General features: G+C 57.6%; 1 protein-coding gene across 1 annotated transcript in view; it reads left to right on the top strand.

Moving 5' to 3' along the window:
* Positions 1–17,163, top strand: part of LOC144936718 (teashirt homolog 3-like) — a 65,695-nt gene extending 48,532 nt beyond the window's left edge. The window contains 2 exon segments of the mRNA XM_078863852.1: positions 12,538–16,316; positions 16,318–17,163. Of these exon segments, the coding sequence (XP_078719978.1) occupies positions 12,538–16,316; positions 16,318–17,163 (4,625 nt within the window).
* Positions 17,164–17,539: the final 376 nt, after the last annotated feature.

Genomic DNA, 17,539 nt, shown 5'->3' with positions numbered 1-17,539 from the left:
CCTATGCGTATACTGCTGCGTGGCAAAACAAAGTCTACCCAGTGGGGGGCAGGGGGGCGAGTGAGAGATTTCAGAAATTTTCCCCGTTGTTTCAAAATCGCCGCGGAACGGCCTTCCTCTGGAGCCCGGAGCCAATCCGCGTGCGGCTAAACCACTCGCGACAAGCAGCGCCGATGACCCAAGCACTCTCAATAGATTGAGCTTCTTAAAGAAGAAGAAGAAGAAAATACAATTCCCATGTGAGTGCGCGCGTGCGTGAGTTATCAGTTTGCGACACTCGCGAGACAGTTCGGAATTAACTCCTCACTTTGTTTGGCTGTGTGTTTTATTAGTTCGCAAGTGAAACGTGCCCGGTGCGATGACACACACACACGCGCGCACACGCACACGCGTGCGCGTAGACAGACAGACAAATAATGAAATAACTCGCATTAACATTGCAACACCCCCCCCCACCCTCGTCCCCCACTTCATCGCCCCCCGCTCGCCCCCATTTGATTTATTTATATATTCTTTCTTTTTTTTTGTCAACCAACTGCAAGTGTCTGGAATTAAAAGAAGGCAGGAGTGGGGTTAGGCCAGCGGGGGGTAGTAGTTGGGGAGGCGGGGCTCAGCCGAAGTGGGGGCAGGAGGAGGAGGAGGGGGGGTGCGAGGGGATGAGGGGTCGGATGCAGGGGGAGGGGGGAGGCCATGCGATTCGCCGTGCAGCAGCAAATTAACACTCGGCAGAGCGACGCTTCCTGCTGCTTTGGTCGGGCCAGTCGCTTCCAATGCAATCGGCAGCCCCCTGTAGTTCTTCATTTGCACGAGTCAGTCGTTCTCTTCTCGCGCGCGCTCTCTCTCTCGCTCGCTCCCATCGTCGCCCTCGCTCTCTCTCTCTCCTTCTCTTTCTCTCTCTCTCTCTCTGTCTCCATCGCTCGCTGTGTTTCGCGGCCTCGTGTTTTGTCTTGTCTCCCCATGTCTACTCTCCCCGTGTCTCCTCTCCTAGTTCACTCTCCCCACTCTCTCTCCCCACTCTATCTCTCTCTCTCTCTCCCCGTGTCTCCTATCCACATTTTCTCTCTCCACTCTCTCTATCTCCCCGTGTCTCCTCTCCCGGCTCTCTCGCCCCGCGTCCTTTCCTCCCATCCCGCCTCAACCGGCACCACCCGCCCTCCTCGCTCTCCGCTCACTCCACTCATCGTCTCGTTCTCTCTATAATGTCCTCGTTCCGTCTGTTGCTTGTCCATATCGCTCCCCCTATCGAGTATCGTTGCAGGAGGGCGGGTCGTGTGTGAGTGTGCACACACGACCCGCACTGCGCTACGAACCCGGCGACCCGAGTTCGATTCCACGCTCACGGCCAACACCGGTGACGATTGCTGGACATCTGTGAAAGATAGCTTCATGGCTCATTGGATTCCTCAAGTATAAATATTCTGATTATCTGCACCGATCGACTCAGCCTCAAATGGCTACATGGAACGATATGTAAACATCGCCACTGGGGAGACAAAGACGGCCGGGCGTGGTGCTGGCCACCCACCCCCTCCGTGTGCCGTGCCTGCCTTCCTAGGTGCTGCTCGCTAACAGCACTTGCCCCAGGCTACACGGCGGGTCTTTGTTGTGTTATCTCTCGCTCCGAGTTTCATTTCCTGTTCTTTCTCGCACCCGTTTCTTGTGTTGCTTTTCATCAAATTCCCACTCCCTCTCCCCCCACCCCGCTTTGTGTCTTTGTCTCGCGTTTCTCTTGGCCGTATCCTTCATCTAACCGTGCGTTCGTGCTCTCGTGTCTATCCGTGTGTCGCGTGCGTGTGTGGAGAGGTAGCGGTTAGCGCGCTGCGCTACGGAAAACCTGGCGACCCGGGTGTGACCCCCGCTCGCGGACACCAACACCGGCAACGGATTATCTGAACCGGTCGTGAGTCGATTCCCCTAGATCGACTCAGCCTCAAATGAGTACGTGGTGCCAGTGGTGTAAATATCGCCACTTGAGAGACAAAGGTGGTCGGGCTCCTCCAGCCTGCTAAGTCTGTACGGGGGGGGGGGGGAAGCGCAGCGGTTAGCGCGCGCGGCACTACGAACCCGGCGACGCGAATTTCTACCCCGGGCGTGGTCCTCCCCTAGATCGACTCGGCCTCGAAAAGATCCCCCCCGCCGTGTCAGCCTTAACAGGCGGTTGTGGGCACGTCCTCTCCGCGAGTCGCGATCACCTAGGAAGGGCCGGCACCGCGCGCGCGAGGGAGGCGGTTGGCCAGCCATGCGCCCCCCACTGCTTTGTGCCCTCTTCCTGGCCACGGTGTTTGCACGTCCCGCGACCGGTCCTCCTTCGAGGCCGCGTCGACCCGTGTGGGATAGAGGCAGGAGCGCGCCAGAGAATCCTCAGCCACCGGTGTTGTTGGCCGAGCGGGAATCGGACTCGGGTGGAACTGGTTCGTGGCGCGGTGCGCCCGCCGCTCCGCCCACGTGGTCAGACGCAGAGACGCGTCGTGACCCCCCCCCTCCCCCCGTCGCGGTGAACGAGATGAAAGATCTTGGTGATCACGTGGGAGGAGCGAAATTGCTCGAGAGACGTTTCACAACTACACCCTTCACCCCCCCCCCACACACCCACACAACTCCTCCATCGCCTCACATTTCCCGGCTTCGTGAATGCTTCTGTGGGCGACACTTTTGGGGTAGTGTTGTTGTTGTTGTTTTCCACGTGATAAGCCACTTCGTTGAGCTATCAGTTGTGATAGCCAGGTCGTTTATAAAACAGAGCTATGTGGTAAAATAATACAAAATAAATAAATAAAGTGGCTTTTTATCAGCGCCTCTGTAACTCGATACTGCATTGTTGCGTCTCGGGGCTGCGATGTTTCGCGATGCCTTGAGGGCGGCGTTCATCCAGCAGTGGATAGATCACTGCTCGTGCCGATGAATGTGACTACAGACGACTACAATGGCTGCTACTGCTGCTGATGTTGATGGCAATGCCTTAAAAGAAAGACGTTTAACATGCGAAGTTTCGCACAATGGCATAACATTGGGAGTGAAACTTTACATGAAGCGATCACTATTTGAAGGAATATAACAGAGAAACCGGTTGGTGGATGAATGGTTGCACTGTTGCGTTGGTAGCCGTGTGCTTGGGATGGGGTCGGTGGGTGGTTAGGTAGGTGATTAGGTTAGAATGGTGGTGAGTTGGGTGGTTAGGTGGCGGGTCAGGCGGGTGGTGAGGTGGGTGGTTGATAGTGTGGGTAGATTGTTGGGCGCATGTGAGTGTAGAATGTTGGGTCTTTGAATGGATGAATGGATGGATAGAGTGGGAGATGCTTGGGGTGGTTGGGTGGATCGACTGGAGGCTGGATGGTTGCGAGTGCAGATTGATTTGATGGGTGTTTGGCTGGGTGGAGTGGTGGGTGATTGTTTTGGTGCCTGGGTGAGTGGGTGGGTCAATTAGTGGGTGGTTGGATCGGTGTATGTCTGGGTTGATAAATTGGTTGGGTGGCTGGCTATTTGCCTGAGTGTGGCTGGGTTGGTATATTGGTTGGGAGGTTGGCTGTATGTAGGTCCTGAGTGGCTGGGTTGGTGTATTGGTGTTTGGTTGGCTGGCTATATGGCTGAGTGGCTGGGATGGTATATTGGGTTTTGTTTGGCTGGGGCTGTATGGCTGAGTGTGGCTGGCCGCGTGAACATCTGCACCTCTCCTGCCGGGCATTTCCACGGTGCCGTGGCTCTCCGTGTCGTTTGGCAACACTTTGGATGGTGCCGCACGGTTTTTTTTTCATTACCCAGCAACTCGCAGCCTCGTCGTTGATTAACAGCGACAATTTAGCGGGGTCCAGTTCACGCGGAGCTGGCGTCCGTCGCTTTCTACCCGATTATTTGGCGACAACGCGTTGACGGCGGCTCGATCAGCGGGCGCGCGGGCCGAGCGGCCGAGGCGACGCGACTTGGTGAGTTGCCTGGCGGACGAATATTTGAATGGGTCCTGGGTCCTGGGCCCCCGCTAGGTCAACTCAGCCGCAAATGTGTGCGGTGTGTACACGTCAGCACTGGGGAGACAAAGGCGGCCGGGCGTGATGCTGGCCACCCACTCCTTCGTGTGCCGTTTCAGGCCTTTATAGGTGCTATTCGCAAACAACACTTGGCCCAAAAGTCTGTTAGAAGCTATACGGGGGATCTTTGTCTCTGTGTAGAGAGAATGAAATGTAAACGAGACGTCATTGTCCGCCTATTTATATTCTCCACCACGACGCTAATGCTTATTTTGCCAACAGACTATTAGACGCATCGCTATCATTTGCTTCTTTTTTTTAAAGACAGTGAGCGTGCGTCTTATAATCCGACAAATGTGGTAGTCCAGCAGAATCGATCCGTCCATCCGACCGTGTATGGTTGTTCTTCCTTCGCGTCTGTCGCAACGAGCGCTTTGTGTGAGACTGGAACCCGTCAGTCGATTGCTTAACGGCCAATAAAGATTACGGAACATTCTGTTAATATTCACCTCGCTCCCTCTCTCTCTCTCTGTTCCTTTCAAACGATCACCCGCTTCCCCAGCACGCGCTAGAGCGGAGTTAATCACCCACAATTAAAGCTTTTTTCCCGGCATCCCTTGAATTATGAACCCCCCCACCACCCCTCCCTCCTCATCTACACCCCCCACCCTCTCCCCCCCCCCCACAACCACCCACAATCATCCCCCGCCCCCCACCATAATCACCGAAAGAGTGTAACAACTTAATGCGGTGGAAGCTGCGTGTAGTATGAAGATGTCCAAAAATATAAGCGATTACGCACGCCTTCATACGCAACGTTGCCTCGACGTTTTACGGATGATCGATAGCAATTTCATTCATTTATTCCGAATATATATTAGCCGCGCATTCATCCATAAACTAGCATCAGCCATCTCACATCTCTCTCTCTTTTTCTCTCTCTCTCTCTCTGCCGTGCATGCACACACAAAGACACAGTTCCCCATATAGCCTTCAACAGGCTGTCGGGGAAAGTGCTGTTAGCGAGTAGCACCGATGAAGACCGCAACATCGCACGAAAGGGTGCTGTGACCATGACAACGCCCGGCCGCATTTGTCTCCCCAGTTGCGATGTTTACACACCGCGCAAGGTACTCCGTTTGAGGCTGAGTCTACCTAGGGGAAACTCGGGACAAAGGTTCAGATAATCGTCACTGGTGTTGCCAGCTTTGAGCGGGAATTCAACTCGAGCCGGGGCGTTCGTAGCGCAGCGCGCTAACCACTGCGCCACCGCTCCCCACGCACACACGCTCATACGTACACACACGTGCAGGCGTAGACACGCGCACGCCATGTGCTACAGGCGTGGGAACTGCGAGCTGTGTACAGGAGGCTGGCAGTGCTGTGGTGGCGAAATGTGAACTACCTTTCCTGGTATACAGGAGGTCGTGGGTTCCATCCTGACCCTGACTCCTGTATATTTGGAGTTTGCGTGTCTCTCTGTCACTCTCAATGGTCACGTGGATATTTATCTGGGCCCTCCGGAATTTCCCTCCACGTTTAGAATCAACATGCTGTTTCGAGTATTTGGCTGCTATAAATCTTCCCATGATAAGCCACTTCGTTGAGCGATCATCATTTGTGGCCAGGTCGGTTTCTCAAAATTTGCTATAGAGCTTAGTGAGCATTACCTGGTGAAATAAAATAAAAAAAAATAGTGTTTTTTTTAAGTTTATCTCCCACCGTTCGGCTGGGTTTTCTCCAGGCTTTCCCATACCCTCCTCCGTCCACACGAAGCGACAAAGCAAAAGCACGAACCGAAGTGCTAAGACAGCTTTGGCAGGACCCTCCTGTAAAACACGCGTCGAGACTCCGGCATTAGCTTTCCCCGCGATGCAATTGTCGCCGTTAATTTCACGTTCGATATATCATCGCTCGCCAACCCGTGCCGAGCCCGTAATGAAACACGCTCAATACAAAAAAACGTGTGCGGTTGTACAACAATTATACCACGCTGGTGTGTGCAAAGAGACCCGGATAACATTCTACCATTCCTCTTCGCCAACCTACCCCCCCGCCAATCCACCTCCACCCCTCCACCCCCATATCCTCCCCATGCTTGGTAGGCGACGCACACATCCGTTTTTATTAGCGTAATAAATCACCCGGCTTGTCAATCACACTGCAGAAAGTAATTGGACATGGTCTAAGCCCGAGCTGATGGATTGTAAATCATTCGAGATTAAATTAAAAGATAATGCACAAACTTAATGGCTTGTGTTTTGCCATCAGAATTACTCTGCTCTATTGCCTTTATTTTTATCTAAATTCGCCATTTATTAACGGCGTCTGATGCATTGCCACCTCCAGGCCTGACGAGAGCAGGCCATTCCCCATTCGAAACCTCGCTCCCCATGCTTCCCCTACCGCCCCCCTCCGTCGCCTCTCCCCACATCGCGACCACCCACCCCCCGCTGCCCCCAGCCCCTCCCAACGACGGAGAGAAGGGAGCAAGATACACTATTAGTTATCTATGCAGAATGCGTCAATACTGGAGGAGGGTGCAAACGCGAGGTCGTTTGAGCAGGCCACATTTTAAATCAGGGGGGAAGGGGAAGCCTACGGGCGTTGCGGGCAGAACACACGGCTAGCGACTACATCTCACGCTGCCCGTGACTCCATCTCACTTGGCCCGTAACTTCATCTCACGCTGCCCATGACATCATCTCACGCTGCCCGTGACTTCATATTCAGATGGCCCGTGACTTCATCTCAAACAGCCCAGAATTTCCCTGAATAGTTTTCTGCTCTTTATATATTGCCAATGCTAGTTTTCGTTCTTAAATGGGGATTGTATGTACCTATACATCTAAATATATCATAAGTATCACATATATTTTAAACAGCCTCTAATTTGCATGCGTTTCTTTTAAAATAAAATATCAAAACACTCATTAACTTGGAATTGCCCAAATATCCCGTGGCAGGATCCTCTTGAAAATAGCGCCTATGAAGGCCAGAACGGCACACGAGCGATGGGTGGCCAGTACCACGCCCGGCCGCATTTGTCTTCCCAGTGGCGATGTTTACACATCGCACCAGGTCCTCATTTGAGGCTGAGTCGACCTATGGGAGGCCCAGGACTGGTTCAGATAATATTCACTGATTTTGGCCGTGAGCGGGAATCGAACTCGCCAGGTCCGTAGCGCAGCGCGCTAACCCCTACACTGCCGCTCCCCACGCACACAAACACACACACACGTACACACACACACACGCGTACACACACGCACACTAACACTCTCACGCACGCACAGAGAGACACAACACGCGGGGCGACGTGGACGAGGGTGGTCCGCGTACGTGGAGGAATCTCTGCGGGGCGAATGAGCGCCTTTGATCAGCGGTGTCGGGGCGGATGAGACGTGAGCGACGGCGACGGTGGACTGCGCAGGCAATCGCGGGGCCAGAAATAAGACTGCCAGTCACCCATTAGGCGGCACGCACGCGGGTACCGGATTCCTGCCACTTTCGCTCAGGTCGCAGCTCCTCGGCCCAAATCACGCGACCGGCGCCAGTCGAAATTGTGCATTATCGCCTCTGGAAATAGTGGTGATTTGAGCCTGGTCTGGCGATCACTTACCGCAACAGCCACTGTGTGCCCCCCCCCTCATCCCCTACCCCACTCTGCCCTCCCCTCCCTCCGCCCCGTCAACTCGCCCCCTCCATACCCAACACCGCCACCAAATGCAAAGATCCCCCGTATAGCCTTAACAGGTTGTTGGGGCAAGTGCTGTTTTGTTGAGTAGCACCTGTGAAGGCCGGCACTGTGGCCACACGACGAGGTGGGTGGCCAGCAGCACAAAGACAAAAACTCCAACGGCGTCAACATCACTACGGCTCCTTGAGTCTAAACCCCCCAGGGGTCTTCAACCAAAATAACCAAAAAGAGGCATTTCGTTTCGAATTCGGTAAAACAAAAAAAACGACTCTAATTCATGAGCCCGAACGCACTGTGGGTGAATACGAGCTGGTGGTCCTTATCGCGAAGCAGCGGTCCTTAAAGAGCCGCATGCGGCTCCGGAGCCGCAGCTGGTCGACCCCTGGGCCGACCCCAGCGGCCACCCTGCGAGTCAGCGCTCGAGACATAACCCTGCCTTGATCAAGGCTATGAACGACGATGGTGCTCCAGGGTGGGGAGGGGGAGGCGAGAGGCGAGGGCAGAGGATAGAGTGGATGGTGGGGGAGGAGTGGGGGGGAGAAGCGGAGTGGTTGGTGGTGGTGGTGGTGTTGGTGGTTGTATTGGGCGGTATGGTTTGCCAGGGTGCTTGAATCGCGCAATAGCTAAAGACCCCACACGCATCTGTTCAGCAGGTGCGCATGCATGTGTGTGTCCGTGTGTGTGTGTGTCCGTGTGCGTGTGTGTGTCCGTGTGTTTGGGAGCAGTGGGGGAAGTGGTTAGCGCGCTATGTTACAAAATCGGCGACCCGAATTCGATTCCCGCTCATGGCCAACACCGGTGACGATTATCTAAACCGATCCTGGGCCTCCCCTAGATCGATTCAGTCTCAAATGAGTCCCATGGAGTGGTGCGTAAACATCGCTACTAGGGAAACAAAAGCGGCCGGGCATGGTGCTAGCCACTCACTCCCTCATGTGCTGTGCCAGCCTTCATAGGTTCTCTCTAATGGCACTTGCCCCCTACCATCTGTCAATGTTGGCTACATGGGAGTGGGGAGCGGAGTGGGGAGCGGTGGCGCTTGGCTATCTACGAACCCAGCAATCTGAGTTAGATTACCGATCACGACCAAAATTCAGTGGGCAGTGATATTTAAACCGGTTTTGGCCCTCCACGAGGTCAACTAAACCTGACATTATTACCTGATCGAGAGATACAAGCGGCCGGGCGTGGTTCTGACCACACCACTGCCTCGTACTCCACTCCGTCATAAATGCGCGCTCAGTAACAGCATCTGCCCCCAATATTCGATGTAGACTGCACACAGGACAAAGATTACCTGCATATCCACACACACACACGCGGGCAAGGACACGCTCGCACACATACACACACACAGAGAACCATGCACACGCAGTCAAGCGTACAATTACGCATACGCGGCAAGGCACACATGGAGTAACTCACACAGCGACCCAATGTACCCTTTAACAGACTTGGGGAAAGTGCTGTTAGCGAGAAGTACCTGTTTCGGTCGGCACGGCACACGAGAGGGAGTTGTGTTGTCAGAACCACACACACGCAGAGACAACGAATGAGATCCCCTGTGTAGCGTTGAACAGACTGTAGGGGCAAGTGTTGTTAGCGAGCACCTATGAAGGCCAGAACGGCACACGAGGGGGTGGGTGGCCAGCACCACGCCCGGCCGCCTTTGTCTCCCCAGTGGCGATGTTTACAGATCCCACTAGGTACTCTTGTGAGGCTGAGTCGACCTCGAGGAGGCCCAGGACAGGTTCAGATAATAGTCACTGGTGTTGGTGGCCATGGGCAGGAATCGAACTCGGGTGGCCGGGTTCGTAGCGCACTACTGCTCTCCCATTCCACTCCCAGCCCGCACACACACACGTACACACGCACTACAAACATAATCAACCACACATCAAACGTTAACTCTCCTCGCCTCTCCCCTAACCTCCTCCTCCATCCTCTACCGCTCGCGGTGCCTTACACTTGTTCATTATCAGCGTCAGCGAGCAGGCAATGTCGTTCCGCTACCGGCAGCAGCAGCAGCTAGCCAGTAGCAGCCAGTAGAAGCAGTAGCCCAAACATAGTCCCATCACATTCGGTTTCACGTGGCTCAAACTGAAACTGCCACCATCACCCAAAGCACTCAGCTCCCACCCCCCTCCAACAAACACCACCCCCCCCACCCCCTCTCAATGGGATGCTCTTGCCGGTCGTGTCGGTCCCTTGTAGCGGTCCCGCGCCACCGAGGAGCCGCGTGTCCCGTGTCCTCCCGTCTCGCCGGAGATGGGCAAGGTTATTGCCTTTGACACCGGCGAAATGGTTCCTAGCTGCGTGTGCGCGCGACTGTGACGGTAACGAATTTGCTAACCGAGTGCGGCGCGTGGGGGTGAGGTGAGGGGGGGGCGGGTCTGGGTGATGGGATGTGGGGGGGGTGAAGGTAGGGGGTGGTGGGTGGAGAGGTGATGATGGAGGTAGGGTTCGATACGGGACGGTGTTGGGGTATTCAGACGACCCGTTCGGAGATACGCAGGTATCTTTGGACGAACGTAGAGACTCGTAGATTGATAAAAAGATCCTAAAGACTTACATCGGGACCCAGAGACTCACATAGCGACCTGTAGACTCTCATAGATGTATTCACTCACAAAGGGACTTGTAGACTCAATTAGGGACCTAAAAGCTCCCATATCGACCCTACTATATAGGCTCCCTTGGATAATCGTTGCCTCGCATTGGGAGCGGCAGACTTATAAAACCATGCACTCGCAGTTACTCATAGATTAACTTATATATGTATAGACTCACGTGGAGACTAACATAGTCACGGAGAACCATAGACTCACATCAAAGTGAACAGCTCCATGAAGATTATTGGTGTGTGTATGCATTTTGAACTTCTTTCGCACCGCACGAAGCCAACCGTGTGAATCAGAGGTGCGGTGAAAGGACAACCGAGTAAACACAAAGAGCAGTTCTCAGGAAATGAGTTTTGACGACGACGAATCACGATGTTGATGGCCATGACGACAGCCCTGCTGATGCTGTTTCGGTCGCTGATGATGATAACGGCGATCATAATCATGATGATGAACGCATCTCATGAGGACGATCACATTGACGACGAAGGCCATTCTGAAATGGGGTTAACGTTATTCTTTCGTGCGCCGCGTCGCATACACAGGCCACTGCTGTTTGGAATAGCAACCATTGCTCTAAGTCAATGTGTGGGGGTGGGGGTTAGCCAATCAGTTGCGTTGGCTGTGCGCACGTGGATGGCTGTTGTCCAGCTGTTCGGCCGACTTCGTGGGTGATTGGCAGCAGTTGACCACGTGTCGTCCACGGATTGTTACATTCCACATTCGTAGGTGCTGCCACTCTTCTTCTTTAAACTTCAACTTGTGCAGTGGAAGACTGGCAACACCTTGTTGTTTCTTGATTTAAAGCTTTCGTGACTGCAGGGATTCATATTCTTGGTTCTTTCGGTAAAGTCACGTAGAAGGGAAATAATAAAATAATTATTATATAAAACAATAAAAAAATTAAATATTTTATTATTTCCATTCTACGTGACTTTACTGAAAGAACCAAGAATATGAAACCTTGTTGTTTGTTTTGTTTACCCGTGGAAGGGGAGCAGAGTGAGCGATGTAATGCGTGGTGGGGGAGACAATGGGGGGGGGGGGGGAGACAATGGAGGGGGGAGACAATGGGGGGGAAAGACAATGGGGAGGAGACAATGGGTGGGGGTAGACAATGGAGGGGAGAGGTAGACGAGACAACGAGAAGGAATGGCAGATGAAAGGTAAAGGGCGCCACGGTGGCAAGATGTTATGACCTCACCTGCTATGGAGGAGCTTGTGGGTTCGATCACGACCCTGACGCCTGCTGTATATTTGGAGTTGGCAAGTTTTCCCCGTGGTCGCGTGGATTGTCATCTCGGTCCTCCATTTGTCCCCTCCACATTTAGAATCAAGATGCGGTTAGAGTATTTGGCCGGTATACATTTCCACATGATAAGCCCACTTCGATAAGCTATCATTTTGTGGCCAGGTTGATTCTGATAAAGAGCAATATAGCTCAGTGGTACCTTACCTCACAAAACAGCAAAGTTATAATACTAAGGGATGGAGAAGGAGCGGAGGAACGGGAGAACGGTGGGTCAGGGGAGATGAGGAAAGGGGGAAGAGAGAAGCTGCTTCATGGCCTCCCCGCTGCAGTGAGCGGTGTCTGTTTTCACAGTAGGTGGGGAGAGGGGAAGGGGTTCCGAATGGGAGTGGCCAAGGACGTACGTCACGTGCTTGATTTTGAGGCTTGGGCTCATTTGGATGGAGATGAAATAGATGAGAGGGGAGGGATCCAGCGTGGTGGGTGGATGTCCACGAACGTAAGCCACGTGATTTACCGGAGGCTCGAGTTGATTTGGATGGCGAGGTGGAGAAGACATCGTCGCGCGTGCCGTGAGGCCCGAATGCGATGGTTCACCGCGGCGCGGGGTTTATGGGGAAGCAAAAGTGAATTTCCCCATGTTTGTTGTTGGGCGAGGCCATGCAAGTAGCTGGATGTCAACATTAATGACGCACACATTAATTGTGTGCGTTGAAGAAGGCCCATTACTCGAAACGTTCTGCTGTGATTATATAATTTTCTCTATTAAGGCCACGCAGTATTGTTGACGAACGTGTAAAGTGCTTTTTATAGGTTTTTAAAGTTATTTTTCTTATTAATCTTTGCACTGGCCACAAATGGCCTACGTTTTAAACTTGAAAAAGCTCACCATGCAACCGTTCCTCACTTTTCCTCTACAACCCAATTCTCCCCCCCCCCCTGTCATCCCCCCCCCCCCGACCTTCCTTGCCCATTGCCCCCCCCCCCCACCTCTCTCCACCGCAGCTTACATCGATGACGACGAATTTGCGGAAGACTGTGCGCATGAGGAGGAGTCCGGAGAGGCGAGTGAAGATGATCCTCGGATCCCGAGTCCTTCCCAGGGACTCGAGCAGCAGCAGCAGCAGCAGGAGCATGAACCTCTTGCACTCAGAGCGCTCACGCAGACGAGGGACAATCGATGCGGCAATATCGACAGCAACGGCAACCACCACCTTGTCCAGGGCAGTGACGACGAGGGTGATAACAACAACGATGTTGACGACGACGATGACGGCGGTGGTGGTGGTGGCGACGACGATGAAGGCATGAACAACCACAGCCACAACCACAACCACCACCACCACCATCACCACCGCAGCAGAAGCAGCAACAGCAGCAGCAGCAGCAACAACAAGACAAAGAACGGCATCAGCAGCCAGATGAACAACAGCGGCAGCAGCAACAATGCCAACGGTGGCAACGGCAATGACATTGATGATGATGACGATGATGATGATGACGGTGGTGGTGGTGAGATGGAGGATGAGGCGGAGGAGGAAGAGGAGGAGATGGTCGATGATGATGGCGACGTTGACGACGATCGCGGGGTTGCGCTGGAGAAGGAAACGACTGCAGCGGCGGCGGCTGACGGCGGTGTCGGGGCCCCCCCCGCCAAGTCGGCCCCCCACTTCTGCTCGGGCAGCAGCAGCAACGGGCAGACGGACTCGGACAAGGCGGGCAGGAGACGCGCGGCGAAACAAGAGGAGGAGGCGGCGGCGGCGGCGACGACGAATGCGGAAGAGGAGGAGGAAGACAAGAAGAAAGACCCCGTGTCTCCGTCCGTGATCGAGGACAGCCTCTCGCAGATGAAAGCTGCCTATGCCAACTTCCTCTCGAGCTCCTATTGGTCCACGGTGGGGAGCTTCAGCTACGCTCAGCCCAACGGCGCTGGCGGCGGCGGGGGCGGCGGCGGCGCGGGCGCCAACTTCGACTGGCACCGCGCGGCCGTGGCCAAGAGCCTGCAGCAGGCGACGTCCCCCTCGACGCCGTCGCCGCTGTACGCGCACGACCAGCAGTGCGGCCTCTTCAGCTCCGTGCAGCTCTACCGCCAGAGCAGCAAGCTGTACAGCCCCGTGTTCACGGGCGCCAGCAAGTTCCGCTGCCGCGACTGCAGCGCCGCGTACGACCGCCTCGTCGACCTCACGGTGCACATGAGCGAGACGGGCCACTACCGCGACGAGAGCATGCGCGCGGCAAACGGAGGAGGAACCGACGGCTCGGGCAACCGGCAGGCGTGGTCCAAGCCGCGCAAGCGCTCGCTCATGGAGATCGAGGGCAAGGAGGAGGCGCAGAAGGTGCTCCGCTGCCTTTGCTGCGGCCACGCATTCGAGTCGCTGCAGGACCTCAGCGTGCACATGATACGCACCAAGCACTACCAGAAGGTGCCCCTGCGCGAGCCCATGGCGGCCCTCACCGCCAAGCCGTGCCACGCCACCAAGAAGCGGCCGCACCTCGAGACGACGGCGGCGGCGGTGGTGGCGGCGGCGGCCGAGCGCGCGTGCAGCTCTCCCGAGTCGACGGTGAGTGACGCAGCCGCGACGCCGCCAGCCGACCAGCTGTCGGGCAATCACAAGGGGCAGGTGCTGGGTTCCAACTGCCCGGCTCGCTCCTCCTCTACCACCGCCAACACCACCACCACCACCTCCTCCTCCCATCACCACCACCATCACCAGAACGGCACCAGCTACTCGTGGCAGTTCGAGTCGCAAAAAGCGCACATCCTCAAGTGCATGGAGTGCGGAAGCTCGCACGACACCCTGCAGCAGCTCACGGCTCACATGATGGCCACGGGCCACTTCATCAAGCTCACCGCGCCCGCCAACTCCTCCTCGTCGTCGTCGCTGCTGCTGGCGAGGAAGAGCAAGCAGGTGAACTTCGAGGCGCACGCGGCCGACGACAAGGTGCAGAGCGTGCACCTCGGAGCGACGAGCAAGCTCGGCGCCGTGCCTCCTCCGGCCGTCGCGGCAGTGAAGGTCGAGAGGCAGTCGGCGAGGGACGGTGATCGCCACGCGGCCGCCGAGGGCAAGAAGGCGAACGTCAAGGACAAGAAGAGCGAACAACGGGAGAAGCGGGAGACGTCGGCGGCGGCGGCTGAGAAGGGAGTGACGTCGCCGTCGCCCGATTTGCCCAAGCACCAGGAGGCGGACCTCCCCTCCCAGTTTGACTACCTGAAGGAGGAGGACCTCTCCGAGAGCTCCAAGGAGGGAGGCCTGGACATCCTCAAGTCCCTGGAGCACACGGTGGCGTCCATCATCAGCAAGGCGCAGAACGGCAGCGGGAGCTGGGGCGGCTACCCGAGCATCCACGCCGCGTACCAGCTGCCGGGCCACGTGGCACGGCCCGCACACGCGCCGAGCGTTGCTCCAAGCAAGCTCGTCACGCGCGATGACCTCGAACTCCAGCAGCAGCAGCGGCAGCAGCATCGCCATCATCACCGTCGGCAGCAGCCGTCGCCGCCACCGTCGCGCTCCCACGTGGAGTCGTCGTCGTCGTCGCCTTCGTCGTCGGCGGCGACCACCCCGTCGCCGCCCGCGTCGCCGCACGGCGCCAAGGTGCCGCCGCTCGTGCCGTCGCCGCCCGTGCAGCCGCTGCCCAGCAACGTGCGCGCCATGGAGGAGCTCGTGCGCAAGATGACGGAGAAGGTGAACTCGTCCTCCGCCCCCTCCTTGTCCTCCTCCCCCTTCTCCGCCGCGTCGTCGTCGCGGATGACGAGGGACGCCTCGGAGTCGAAGGGCGCGCCGCCGAGGACCGCCGGCGTCGTCGCCGGGAAGCGCGAGGCCCGAGACGACAAAGGTCACGCCGCCGCGAGGGGCGCGGAGCTCTTCGGCGGCCGCGACGTCAAGTGGGACCTTGGCCAGGAGCTCCGGAGGAAGGCGAGCCACGAGGCGAGGAGGGGGGCGGGCGCCAGGGACGCCCGCGAGAGGCACGGGCGCGAGGCGCAGCGGCTTGGCGGTGGCGTTGAGCGACTACGAGACGTGAAAGTGGAGAGGACGATCGAGGTTAAGAGCGAGGCGACGCGTGGAGCTTCTCCTCCGGCCGGCGTGGAGGCGAGCGCCGTGTGCTTGAAGGTGGAGGGCGCGCAGGGCGCGGGCCGCAGGGACGGAAGCTGCACGGCGGCGGCGAATGCGGCGGAGGTGGCGGTGGCAACCACGGGTGGCGCGAACAAAACGTGCGAAGCCCGGAATGGCAAGAGCGCGGATGAGAAGCCATTCTCCTCCTCTTCCTCCTCCTCCTCCTCCTGCACACCTCCCGGTTTCAGCAGCCTCTCCATCATCACGGAGCATTCGGGCGAGCCCTGCCTCGTGAACCCGCTGAGCGCGCTGCAGTCGGTCATGAACGCGCACCTCGGCAAAGCGGCCAAGCCTCTGTCGCCCGCGCTGCTCGACCCGCTGAGCAGGCTACACCGCCTCGGCGGCTCCTCCCTCGACAGACCTCGCTCGGCGGCGGCGGTGGCGACGGCCCTCCCCGCGTCGCTCGGGCACGCCCGGCACGCCGACGGGGCCGCGGGCGGGGACGAGCGTGCCCCGTCCTTCGCGGCCCGCGGGGAGCCATCGAGCGACCAGCCCATGGACCTGACCAAGTCCAAACCGGCGTCGGCGGCCGCGGAGCGGTGCCGCGCGGGCGGCAGCGTCGCCGCGATGCCCCTGATGCTGGCGGCGTCGCCCGCCGGCGAGAACGCGCTCTCCGACATCTCGGACCTGGTGCGCAACCTCGCCGGGCGCCTCACGCCCAAGCCGCCCACCCCCGTCGAGCGCCACATCGAGCGTGGCGGCCTCCGACAGGTCCGACGGCGGCGACGCCTGCGGCGGAGGCGCCCCCGACGAGGACGCGGCCGAGGCCGAGCGGGGCCCCCTAAGCGGCGGGGCGGGGGGGGGCTCGGCCGCCTCCGCCGACGTTTCAGGAAAGCAGCGCAAGGCCGGCCGCCAGTCGGCGTGGAACCCGCGCCACCTCCTCCTGCTGCAGGCGCAGTTCGCCGCGAGCCTCCGGCAGACCGCGGATGGCCGCTACGTCATCTCGGACCTCAGCCCGCAGGAGCGGCTGAACGTGGCGCGGGCCACGGGGCTGTCGGCGAGCACCATCAGCCACTGGCTGGCCAACGTCAAGTACCAGCTGCGGCGCACGGGCGGCACCAAGTTCCTCAAGCACATGGACACGGGGCGGCCCGTGTTCTACTGCTGCGACTGCGCCATGCAGTTCCGCACGCCGCCCGCCTACGTGGGTCACGCCGAGGCGCACCTGGGCTTCGGTTTGCGCGACCTCAGCAAGATGGCCGTGGTGGAGAGGACGGGCGCGGAGGGGTTGGCGGTGGGTTCGCAGCAGGCCGCGTCTCCGTCACCGCCGCCGCCATCGGTGGCGGCGGCGGCGGCGGTGGCGGCGGTAGCAGCAACAGCAGCGGCGGCGGCGGCCGGGCCTCGTGACGAGCCCGAGTGCGGAGCGCCGTGCCGGTGCCAGCTGTGCGGGAGATCGTTCAGCAGCAGGCACGCAGTGAAGCTGCACCTCAGCAAGGCGCACTCCAAGTCCCCCGAGGACCACGTGATGTTTGTGAGCGACGTGGCTGCGGATCAGCCGGCGCCGCAACCGCAAGCTTAGGGCCTGGTAAGCAATGGCGATGATGACGATGGTGATGATGGCGAGGATGATGATGGTGAGGATGGTGGTGAGGATGATGGTGAGGATGATGATGCCTCCGCACACGGCGCAGATGAATGGGAGTGGGCGGTGGGGGGGTGATGAGTGGTGTCCACTGGCTGAGGAATCTGCAGTCTCGAGTGATGGTGCGTGTGGCAGTGGATTGAGTTGAGAGACTGTGAACGTGATGGTTTTTGGTGTCGCCGATGCATCCACACACACACGCGCGCGCGGGCTTTCTTTCATCTTCCGTACGGCTGCTTCTGATGTCGACGCAGAGCAGCGACTAGAATGTCACGTGCAGGTGGTCAAGCTCAGACAACCGCGACAGGAGCTG

This window comes from Lampetra fluviatilis, chromosome 17, assembly GCF_964198595.1.
Source record: "Lampetra fluviatilis chromosome 17, kcLamFluv1.1, whole genome shotgun sequence".
Classification (NCBI taxonomy): domain Eukaryota; kingdom Metazoa; phylum Chordata; class Hyperoartia; order Petromyzontiformes; family Petromyzontidae; genus Lampetra; species Lampetra fluviatilis.
Note: the sequence above shows the minus strand (reverse complement) of the source record. Positions and strands in the feature narration are given on the sequence as shown.